Source organism: Sander lucioperca, chromosome 10 (genome assembly GCF_008315115.2).
Source record: "Sander lucioperca isolate FBNREF2018 chromosome 10, SLUC_FBN_1.2, whole genome shotgun sequence".
Classification (NCBI taxonomy): Eukaryota; Metazoa; Chordata; class Actinopteri; order Perciformes; family Percidae; genus Sander; species Sander lucioperca.
The window spans coordinates 739,357-751,814 of record NC_050182.1 but is presented as its reverse complement, the minus strand read 5'-3'; the positions used below and the strand labels follow the sequence as shown (position 1 = coordinate 751,814).

General features: G+C 40.8%; 1 protein-coding gene across 1 annotated transcript; it reads right to left on the bottom strand.

The window, feature by feature from the left end:
- Positions 1 to 9,495: 9,495 nt before the first annotated feature.
- On the bottom strand, positions 9,496 to 11,447 carry LOC116051199 (nuclear factor 7, brain-like). The gene is made up of 2 exons (XM_031301449.1): positions 11,251 to 11,447; positions 9,496 to 11,151 (listed from the first exon to the last, which is right to left on the bottom strand). Exon 2 carries the CDS (start codon positions 11,142 to 11,144, stop codon positions 9,762 to 9,764), a length of 1,383 nt encoding a protein of 460 aa, XP_031157309.1. The 5' UTR covers positions 11,145 to 11,151; positions 11,251 to 11,447; the 3' UTR covers positions 9,496 to 9,761.
- Between the last annotated feature and the right edge of the window lie 1,011 nt (positions 11,448 to 12,458).

Sequence of the window (12,458 nt, the reverse complement as noted above, 5' to 3'; positions counted from 1 at the left end):
CCATTGCTCCCAACACCTCTTCTACTAATGATACTGACACCCACAAACACACTAGGGAAACTAGTGAGGAACATGGTGGGGGAGGGAAACGGCGAGTGACGCGTTCAACACCTTCCACGTCTAGGAGTAGATGGTGTTCAGGGTACAACAGGTACCACAGAGCAAATGTTACTATAATAGCTAACACAATGACTACTCTTATGCTTCAACCATGTGATTATGTGTGGTGCGGACATGACAAAGGGGAGATGGGAGGAGCAGAGGTGTATGTATGCTATGTTCCTTTTATAGAAGACTATGGATTTTAGACACAGAGAGGACCTGTATGTTCCTCTTGGAAACAGGCTGTTTGGCATACAGGAAGAGCTAATTGGGGCTATGAGGTTCCTAATGACCAAACAAATTTGACTGGTAGACTATCAATAAAGAAAGTAGATTACTCCACAACAGCAATATTGTTAACATTGAACGATGCTCAGTACACAGACCAAGGCTATTTCGTTGTGTGTATTAGGACTTTGGGGAGAATTCCCTGTGGATCTTTTTACTTGGAAATAGTTTTACCTTCCACATCTGACGATACACCACATGCGACTCAGACTTTTGAAAGCTTGTCTAATAGATGGAGTTCTTTTTCAGATGAAAATGATGCATTTTCTACTAATGTATGGCTTGGCATAGTTAAGAAATTCACGCGTGATGTGGGTTATAATGAATCTTGTTATGTTTGTTCACTATTTCCTCACTCACAAAAACAGGCTACTCCAGTAAAACCACACTCATTGAACTTAACTGAAGTTATCTGTGCTTTGACAGCTCTTAAAGATGTGAGGGAAGAGGGGGGGGCAGTATTTTTTGGCTTCCTACCAACCTTCACCCTGTGAGGGTTTTGCGAGTCGCTCTGTGCATGCGCCAAATGGTACTATGTTCACAACCAAGAATGAAAAAGCGTCTGATAGCATTGGACAATTTCATCACAGTTTGATGAAAACATTATCGCATGCACTATGCTTTGAAAGATCGCGCCGTGCGGGTTCTAGGTACTTGGGTGTAACCACGGGTTGTCAACAGACTCTGAAGTGTACATGTGCGACAGGTAATTTTGATATTAGCGCATGCCTTGACTCCACACCAGGTTATCTTAATGCTTCCGTACTGGACACATCTCTGACTCACATGATGCGTTGGCCTGATGATTCAGGGGCGGGATCTCTGGTAGATTTTGTTTGGCTTTGTGGAGATCATTGGTATCAAATTTTGACTCCACTATGGGCAGGGAGGTGTAGTGTGATATATCTAACTCCTTCAATCACCGTGATGACGTCTCTCATGCACACGACACACCATTACCCCATGTATGTGCCCACATCTGATGATTCAGTTAGACAGAGACGAGGGGTAACTGGCCCAGGTAACAAATTCGCAGCAGGGATTTTTCCATGGTATGGAACGGTTAACAATGCACACAACATAGATCGAATTCAGGAAAGCCTGGAGGATTTGACTGCAATAATGATTTCAGGATTTGGCGAATTGCCTCCTGCGATAAGAGCTATGAGAAACATGTTGATGCAACATCAAATGGGACTTGACCTTTTGTTAGTTGCACAGGGAGGGCTCTGCCACATCATTGGAACACATTGCTGCACATTCATTCCAGACATTGAAGGGAACATCACCGACACAGTTCACCACTTAAACCTACTTTTGACTAATCTCAAAGCACAGGACGTCCCAGAACAGGATGCAGGATGGGACTGGTGGGCTTGGGCTTTTGAAGGGGGATGGAAGGCTTGGTTAGCAAGATTTGTTGCACCAGCAATTACCTTGTTGTTTGGGTTCCTGATTTGTATCTGCTGTGTCATTCCACTAATCAAGAAAATGATTTCCTCCATTTTTATGGTAAATATGGTTCAGTATCAAGCACTGCAGGACACTGAGTCCTCTGACTTGTTTCGTCTTTCTGGAGATTATAACATTGATGATGACAATGCTTCTGATACTGTGTGAAACTGATTGACTTTGTTTTTATTCTTTTACTTTAGATGTGATGCTTGCTATTATTAAAAAAAGGTTTTATTTTGTACCTTTTTGGAAAAAAAACATTTAAGCAATAGAGAGGTATAATACATAAGTTTAAATCCTAAAAAGTAAACTTTGTTTTGATGATTAATTCCTATAATATGTTTGAATCTTAACAGATGAAATTAGGTTATGTGATTGATTCCTATAACATGTTTGAGTCTTAAAAGTAAAATTCATTTTGTGTGATTATTTTGTAATCAAAAGGGAGGAATTGTAGTGGGAATTTTATTTTTAACATTATAGTTTGATATCTTACAAGATTCTCTTATATACTTTACAGGAGTTTCCTAATAATCTTTAGTTTTGTAATAGACTTTCAGACTCCAAGAGAAGAAGCAGCTGGCATCGTAAAACCTTGAGTCTAGGTGAAGCTATTATTTGTGAAAGTTATTTATTGTTTTAGAACTCAGTCTCTCCTTTATGGCAGATAAGGGTGGAAAGGGATCATAACATTTGAACTGTTTCCTCCTTCTGTTTCTTGCTTTAAACAGGTATTTAGGCTATTAGCTAGAGAAGCAGGGTCAGAGGGGAAAAGTAGTAAAGTCATTATAACTTTTCATGGTGTTCTTTCATCTGCGTAGCGAGGGGGGTGGTTTAAGTGAGTTCTTACCTATATAGACGTATGTTTTGTCTAGATGGTCAGAAGACCTTTCAGATGTGCCATGAGTACTTGTGAAACTGTTTTCTCTGCATTTGCAAATGTAAATAAATACTCAAAGACCAAACTTTGGTTTCATTCTCATTAACTTTTTATTAGTTTCATTATTTGTGTTTTTAATCTAATTGCTATCAACAAGAGAAACTTCCACTACACATGGTGTAAAGGTTCTTCATGTGGTTGTCCAATAGGCTACAGAGAAATGATTGACCCATCCAGCAAATTAAAAGGAGTCACCCAGGTGAGAGAATCAGGATAATTTGGTATGAATCTGAATATACCGATTCAATAGAATTAATCAAAAGAGGTGAATTCATTTGTGAGACATTTTCATCTGCCCCACATATATTCCAGACTGAAGGTTGTCATGACATTGTGTAAAGATATTCTTGCTGTGTATTTTAAGCCAACTGTTTTTAATGTTTCCTCATTCCCCAAAACACAAAACAACATTTGATCAAGTGTCTATAAGAGGAAGCAGGCACAGAGCCAGAAGTATAGATCCATCAGCAGATGAATGGGGAACAGTGTATTTGGGCAGACATGTTCCAGGACCTCCCTACATAGTTGGAGATCTCAATGTTTAACCCAAAGTTACATCCTTCTGTCAGACAAAGCAGGTGGAGAACAGAATGTGACTTTGCAGCTTCTCTCGCCCCCATTGGACCGAGATCAAATGCTTAGAAAAGTCACCTAACCGCTGAGTGGCAGCAGCCGGAGTCTGAGATTAAACTTAATATGATTGATATGAGGAACACATATCACATATCTGGTTCATGGGATGTAACTTTTGAATTTTCCCCTTTCCATCAACATTTTCTGATGCGATACTTCAAAATGCACAAACAAATACGTTGATGGAAACATGACTTGTATCAGATAAAAGCAAGTGCCTTGCATTGGAAGGTGGTAAGATATGTGGACAATTTACTAAAGGGAAAAATCCCACGAATTTGAAAGTACATTTGAGAAGCGTGCATAAGGAGGCTAACGTAGCTTACCATAACAAGGTAAAGGAGAACGCGAAGCCCCCCTTTGCCCGAAACAGAAGCTAACCCCGTAAGTACAGGGCATGGATGTATGTCGATTTAAAAAAAAATAAATGAAAAATGCTCTTTTAAAGAATCTGGGTCTGAAGAAAACACAGTATTAGATTGAACAACATGCCTGTTCTGGGCTGCATGGCCCCCAAGCTTTAGTCCATTGCTGGGAACAGCGTTTGGTTTGTTGTTGCTTTCACCAGGAAATGATCGGAGTCTGTTATTTAGTAACTCGTAACTAAACCACTTTTTTGGTTTGATTAAGAACTGCAAACACATTGCTAAGTCATAGTCTGTAACCCCCTCTAATGTGTCATGTGCTAGACAGGGAGGCAGTCCAGGCTGACACACATGGAAGTTTGTTGAAAAGACTGTAGCCTTTAATGCCCTGATGCATAGTAAATTCAGGGTGACTCCCCAAAAACTGCACAGACTCATTGTAACTGGCAGGATCTCTCTGAGTGACAACTGTAAGAGGGTTGGACTGAAATGCATGTTGTGTGACATGACAGTATCTGCAGAAGGACTCAGCAAAGCTGAATTTTTCTGTAAACCCTCCAATCATGTGGGAGCCCAGGTTATCTCCCATTATGCATGCGACAGTACCTCTATATGTCTTATTCTCAAAGGATATGCCTTTTTCCTCCAGCTCACACAAGTCAGACACAAGTTCACTGAAAACTTTGTCCACTCCAAAATATTTACAGTCTTTCTCTATGCAGAGCAGTGCCAACTGTATGTGATCAACAGTTGATGGTTGGTGTGGATGGAAATTTCCCAGAGTGAAGTAAACAGCTAAAACTTTGTGCTTTTGCTTGGCAGATCCAAGAGGATTAGCTACCTCAAAAGCATCTTGAAAAAGCATCACTTTTAAAGAATCTGGGTCTGAAGAAAACATAGCATTTGATTGAATGACATGCTGTTAGGGAAAAATTAGGATTTATATACTTTTTCTCTTGTTATTATTAAACTGTTTACATAGAATAATATTATACTGATTACATTGAACAAGATAACCATGGAGCCATCGACTGTCCTTGTGAAAGGCACAGGATGCTTCTGAGGGCAGAGTAGAGTGTGACAATTTTTCAGGACTCCCGCGGGTCACGTGATTCCCGCAGGAGTCCCGCGGTACAGGAGTCAATTTCACTGTCGGTAACATGTTTGGGACGGATAAAACATGGCAATTAACAGGATAAAGTTCTGGATATTCGGCAGCGTTGCCACAACGGACCGAATGGCTTCGCTCGCATCTTTCTAGCGCACGGCCTCAACGTCATCGTTCTCAGCCACTCCCTCTGTTCGCTGATTAGACCGCCAAAGAGAAAACCCAAGAATATACCGCAAACCCAGACAGAGTACTGAAGGGAAATGAAAATTGAGCTGAAGTACATAGGATAACGGAGCTAGGCTGAAGTCACTATGCATCAGGCATTAAAGACAACGGTGTTTTCAACAAACTGTTTCACTTCCATGTGTCTTAGCCTGGACTGCCTCCCTGTCTAGCACATGACCCATTTGAGGGGGTTATAGACTATGACCAAAGAATTTCTAATATGGGAAGAAGTTCCACTCTCTCGTTACTTCCGGCTTCTGAACTGGTTGCAGTTCCACTCTTGATCCATAAAGGGGGCGCTCACAGGCCAGTGCAGAATGAATGGAGGTCTATGGAGCTATACCCCTCAAAATCCACTTTTCTCAGGATATCATATTTTGTCTAGTAATTTGAATGTTGCATTTGAAACGGGAGGCTAAGAAAATACACACTGCTGGATGTTAGATTTTTTTAAAGTGGCTTTTTGTTCTAAAAAGCCTTTTAAAATGTCAATGACGTCATACACACATACGGCCAGAGATTCTGCTTTATGGCGAGCTCTGAGTCACTTCCTTTGTTCTCTCCCTGTTAATACACGTGCTAGAAAGAGGTTTGCTAATGTTTTAAAGACCACGCCGAAATATTCACTCTGACATTCTGGTTCTGCTTCAGATGCCGTCAAGCGGGATCTCCGATCGTAATCAGTCCTTCACTGACCAATCAGCATTCATTAGCAGAATGCTAGCGTGTTATGGGCAACAACGACTCAACCTGTAAGAAATCAAAAGGACATAAGTGCTCGTTCATTCAACTTTTGACCTATAATCCATGTTGAACTTGCAAAAACTACAATCAAATCTGAGATTTCTCAACGACAATCAGGCGAAAGAGACAAATTTAGCCGTCTAGCTCCATAGACTCCCATTCATTTAGCTGTCTAGCTCCATAGACTCCCATTCATTTAGCCGTCTAGCTCCATTGACTCCCATTCATTTAGCCGTCTAGCTCCATAGACTCCCATTCATTTTGCACTGTACCGCGAACACCCCCAGTGGAACTCTGGTGGAACTGCAACCAAATTCGGTACAATGGGGCTTAATAGGGAATGGAACCGCTTTCCGTAGACCGGCTTTGCTATGACTTAGCAATGTGTTTGCAGTTCTTAATCAAAACAAAAAAGTGGTTTAGTTACGAGTTACTAAATAACAGACTCCGATCATTTACTGGTGAAAGCAGCAACAAACCAAACACTGTTCCCAGCAATAGACCAAAGTTTGGGGGCCATGCAGCCCAGAACAGGAGGCTATTGAGGTTGTTGCCTATTTTAGTGCATGACAGAATTGAAGATGCTGGCAATGCTGTATGGCAGCTGATACTACTTCTGAGGGAGCTAACTGAATTTGTCTGTGCACCTAGCCTTTCAGAACCTCAGATTGCTTACATAAAGGTACTGATCGAGGAGTATGTGGAAATGAGGCAGGAGTTATTCCCACATGTAAATCTTCGACCTAAACACCACCATCCACTTCACTATGCCGACTTGAGTTTACAGTTTGATCCACTCATACATACTTGGACAATGCACTTTGAAAATAAGCATAGCTACTTTAAAATATGCATCAGGTCATGTAAAATCTTCAGAAATGTGACAAAGTCGGGCGCCCAGATAGCTCAGTTGGTAGAGCGGGCGCCCAAGTACGGAGGTTTACTCCTCCTGTGGGCCCAGGTTTGACTCCGACCTGCAGCCCTTTGCTGCATGTCTTTCCCCCCCTCTCTCTCCCCTTTCATGTCTTCAGCTGTCCTGTCAAATAAAGGCCTAAAATGCCCAAAAAAAGAATCTTAAAAAAAAAAAATGTGACAAAGTCACATGCTGATAGACATCAGTTATGTCAGGCTTATCAGAGTCAGGGCAGTTTATTTCGCCCTCAGGTTAAGGTTTCGGACTTAACTCACGTAACTCAGCTGTCACAGATAAAGTCCAGGTGAGAGGCACTTCATATGTAGACTCTAACATACAGCTCTGTCATTCCTGATCCTATACTCTCACCTAGTGGGGGAAAAAATGCAATATCATGAATAATACTGAAAGAAGTACTGAAGGTGAAGATTATGGGCATATATCACACTCACACAGCTGATTTGTTATAGGCTAGCTGTCATATAAGAAATAAAATAAATTACCTATCTAGCTAAATTGGAGGACACAGTATTACTAGGTTACCCTGTTTTAACCACTGCGGCCACTAAGCATAGGTACAATTGTACTTTATATACTGCTGTTGTATAGTCCTGTTTGAAGCTTTAGCTCCATATGTGAGTATTTTCTAAGTAAGAATGTTCTCTGACAGCAGTAGACACAATGTTTGCTCTCTTGATCATATTTGGTTTATTTATTCAAGTTTAGAATAAATATTCCGTACTGCACTACAAATTTTGCAGGCACACATTGAAATGATTCCTGCTCATATTATTGTATGGTCCTTACAATCAGTATTCTTGTTTTGTCAGTTAGTGTGTGTGTCTTTTAACTCACTACTTACCTCATGTTAATGAGTGATGAGATGTTCGTTAAGAGGAAGAGCTCTTTTTATTTAATTCATTTAGCACACTAATTGGTCTTGTGATGGTAGCAGCCATTGTATTGAAGCATTGTTTGAGTATAAAAAAATACAACATTTATCAGAAAACTGAGGCTTCATCTGACAGTACAGATTTAATTAGAATTGAGAATTTCTCCCATCTAGCGGTGAAATTGTATATGACATCCAACTGAATATTACTTTCTAGTCCTTCCTCCTACGGTGGCCGAACCCAAAATGATCTCTTAGTATCTCTATCGTTTACACGCAGCTGTTCTAGCCACTCCAATATTAACTTTGGTCTTGTTGCTATGCCTGCCGCGTTGTCATTTTAATTCTCTTTTCCGCTTCCGTGGCGAGTAATCTCCCCCTGGCATTTGTCAAGGTGCCACTGAGTGTAAGAGAGCGAAATGCGGAGGTATGTCCCTCTTTGACTAATGTATTTTAAAGATGGAGGCGCAACATGGCGGCCGTCATTCAAGCGACTCACCCGTATGTATTCTAAATGATTCTGAATGGCAGATTCTACGCTTACGAGAATACTTTGATTAGATGGTGGAAGTAATTACACATAAATGAGCACATATTTCTGAAAGAACAAAGGTTTTTTTTGCTAATAATCAACTCAAACATTACACACTGTAGGTTTAAGTAAAGTATGCTACAAGTACCTCAAACATTGTACTAAGTACACTTAAGTAAAGTTACTTTCCAGTTCTGTCAAATCATGTATCTACTTAACTACAACTGTCTTTTTCTTCTGCACTAAGTTATTTTCAGAAATTATACTAACTGAATTTATCTTTAATAAGACTCTTTTAGTTTAGTCTTTAAAAGCTTTAATCTCATTCTCAGCAGCACAGAAACACACGAAGAATTACAGACAAATCATGATAACATCTCTTTAACATTTTAAATCAATAAACAAATCAGGATCAGTTTAACCCTCCACCAAACACCAAAACAATTCTTATAACACATCATGTTCACGTTACAACGCTGTCTGTTTTGTGGAGCCATGCGGTTTGTTGACATGTTAACAGAGTGAGATACAGAGTAGTTTTACTGGTATGTAGCAATTTTTAGACATAAAAACGCCACTGCAGGGGGTTAAAGGAATAATCAATGATCTAATGGTAAACCAATCAGATCTCACAGCTTCATTGACAGGTATTGTAATTCAGAAACAGGAGTTATTAATTCTCATTATGTTACATCGGTAATAGATATCTGAAACATGTTACTAAATAAACCCAAAATCTGGAACATGGCCAGGCACATTTCAACAACAAGACCATTTAAAATGCTGTTTTATGTTACTTTAAACATTAAAAGTATCGAGACAAAATACAACACAACACACACAGCAGGTCATTAAAGGGCCAAGAGATTAAGAAAATAAAAACCAAGAGAATATAACTGTACAACTGAATATATTTGTATTTTCAATTCAACTGTATTAAAGGTGCTGTAGGTAGGATTGTGAAGATCCAGGACTTAAACAATTCGAACATCGACAACTTCTCAGTCCCTCCCCCCTTTTTGCTAAAGCCCAAAACGGTCTCCTAAGCCCCTCCCCCCACAAGGGAGAATGAATGTGTGTGCATGAGCAGTGATTGACACGCAGTTAGACACCCTCCTGGCCCTGATTGGTGCATCTGAACAGGGAGCTGTGGATTTTTGCAAATCACACTACAGGCTGTAGGTGGTGATTATTTTTTTAATTACCTGCTTCATGTAGTTCTACTGGAACATAGGGTCAGTTTCAGCAAATATGACAGAAAGTTAGTTTTATAAGTCTTACCTGCTGCACCTTTAATAGTATTAAATCATAACAAACGTTATCTCAAGACACTTTACAGATAGAGTAGGTCTAGACCACACTCTATAATTTGCAAAGACCCAACAATTCCAGTAATTCCCCCAAGAGCAAGCATATTTTCTAAACTCAATAAATGTACTGATAGGTCTGTTCAAAAGAATAAACTTTAAGAACAAAAAAAACCTTAAACTAAAAGAGAGAGCGCAACTCCGTAAAAAGCCAAATTTGTCGTCTACGTGAACTGATTGATGTTCATCATCATCTATTTCTGTTCTACAGTCACACAGACCTTCAGTGGTAAAACCTTCACTTCCCTCCTAGTATCAATCAATGGAAACAGCCTCTCAGTGAAAGTGTGTGTGAAGGTGTGTATGTGTGTGTTAGTACCAAGATCATAGAACGACAGCTTTCCTCTGTTCCAGTCCAGAGTCACTCGGACCCTCTGGGGCTTCTTCTTCACTTTGAGATCAGTGTCTGGATCTGGTCGTGACCATGCTGAGTATTTACCATCTCTGAACACTATGCTCCATATTCCAGACCATATGTCTCCCTTCCTCTGGGCAGACTCTGCTAACACACCCAGTTCCCAGAGTGCATTGTCTCCAACATCGGCATCCCAGCTGTGAGTCCCTGAGTCAAAGCCCTCAGAGCCCAGGACACCGCAGTAATAATTCAACCTCTCTGGATTATCAGGAAGCTGCTGTTCCGCTCCCCATCTCACACTGGTCAGATCTTCAGACAGGAAGTTTTTTGGATGAGCGGTGTTTGGGTCCAGGATCACAGGAGTGTAGGAGACCTCGTCCTTCATTTTGTTCCAGATGTTGAAGCTCAGGTTGCCCAGGTGTTTGGCCTCGTCTATCAGAGCTCCTGAGAGCAGCTGTGGATCATCCAGCAGGGGGCGCTGCTGGACTCTTTCCACTGCAGCCCTGTAGTTGATCAGGAATGAGACGTCTTCAGCTCTCAGCTGCTCCTCTGTGGCTCTGACTGTGTCTGAAAGAGCTGCTATATCTCTGCTCAGAGCCTCCATCTTCTCCTTCATACTCCGACTCTTCTGCTCCTCTTCCTCCCTCAGTGCAGCCATCCTGGCCTCCTCTTCATGTTCTAGAAACTGGTGAAGCATCTGAAACTGCTGCTTAATCTGCGTCTCTGTGCGTTGGGCCTGGACCTTTATGTGTTCTGCTGTTTTATCACACTCCTCTTTTACTCGTTCAAAAACATTTAACTTCTCCTTTAAGGGCTCCAGAGTTCCCTGAAGTTTCTTCTTGTGTTGTCGTGCAGCTTCATCGATGGGTCTGAATCTGTGGTTGGTGTGTTTCTCTGAATCTCTGCAGACGACACACACCGGCTGCTGATGGTCCAGACAGAAGAGTTTGAGTTTCTCAGAGTGCAGACTGCAGAGAGCCTCTGAAGATCTCTGATCTCTCTCCTGTATGAAGGCCTCACACAGGTTCTTCAACACCAGGCTATCATGTGGTTTAGACAAGGATCTTTTCCTACAAACTGGACACTCCCGTGTTGGTTTCTCTCTCCAGCAGCTCTCCAGACAGTCTTTACAGAAGCTGTGGCTACACAACAGAACAACAGGATCTCTAAAGATGTCTTGACAGACCGGACAGCAGAGATCCTCCTCTGATCTGGAAGCCATTTAGTCTCTGAGTGAAGCCGGAAACACAGCAGACAGACAGCTCAGCCACAGAAACTTTTCCCTGAAAGTTACTTTCACTTTGAGTCTTTATTCTTATAAAACTCACGTTCAGTTTGTGGATTCAGCAGCTGGTTGAAGTGTAGTATTCCAGTATTCCCAGAACTCCTTCCTGTATACAGTAGGCTATATGTTCTCTCTCAGTAGAAGTAGTGGTTTTTATCTGAAGTTAAAACTATTCACCTCTCAGTGTATGTGTTTGTGTGTGTGTGTGTGTGTGTGTGTGTGTGTGTGTGTGTGTGTGTGTGTGTGTGTGTGTGTGTGTGTGTGTGTGTGTGTGTGTGTGTGTGTGTGTGTGTGTGCCTTCTTCCTGTTTTATCTCTGGTGAGTCATGTGAGGGGCGTAGCTTCATTTTCACAGTTTGTCTGGTTGAGTTTCATGCCACACTATTTAATAAAGATGTTGTCTCCATTACACACTGTTTACTACTTCTGTGTTTGTCTTTTATGTCATTCATACAAGAAAAGATCCCAAAAAATACTAATCTGAGCATGCAAACTAACATTTACACAATTTAACTGAGACGATAACAACAACAAGAGGAATAGCAACAGAAACTAAACACCGTGAGGAATGTGTGTGTGTGTCCTGACTTGCAGATGTGTGTGTTTACATGTAGAAGGAAAAGAAAAACAGCCAGAAGTAACAAAGAATAAGCCGTGAATCCATAAATATGAGCGTGATTGTATAAATGCATGTGAAAGATTTGAGTTTAAGCTGTTAAAAAGTTAGGAATCATTTGTTAAATTGATGTTCTTCCTCTCTCCTTTTAATAACTATTTGAACAGAACCCCCCAAAACACCAAATGTTTTAAAACACACAGACACACACACAGACAGACACACACACACACACACACACACACACACACACACACACACACACACACATTCATTAAACTGGGTCGGATGGATGAAAATGAATAGCTGTGAATTCTTAAGTTTAACTGTATGGTTTGGCTACCTTACCTAAGCTTACAATGTGTAAATTAAATGTTTGTTTTTTCACAAATAGGCCAATTTATCTTTGCTGTTAAAATGTTGTTGTTGAATTATTTTAATGTGTCGGCGGCCCCCCTGCACTAACTCTGAGGATCCCCCAGGGGTCACGGCCCCCCTGTTGAATATCTCTGCATTAAAGTATTCCTTTAAAGTGAGAGTCCACACAAAATCCATCTTTTGAATGAGATAAGACTAATAACTTTATTCATCTGGAGGAAAATTGTTATGCATCAAGTGTGGTAAAAAGTAGAAAAA

Bases quoted from the DNA above. Each gene is read 5' to 3' on its own strand.
- LOC116051199 (XM_031301449.1), bottom strand. From the start codon at position 11,144: ATGGCTTCCAGATCAGAGGAGGATCTCTGCTGTCCGGTCTGTCAAGAC.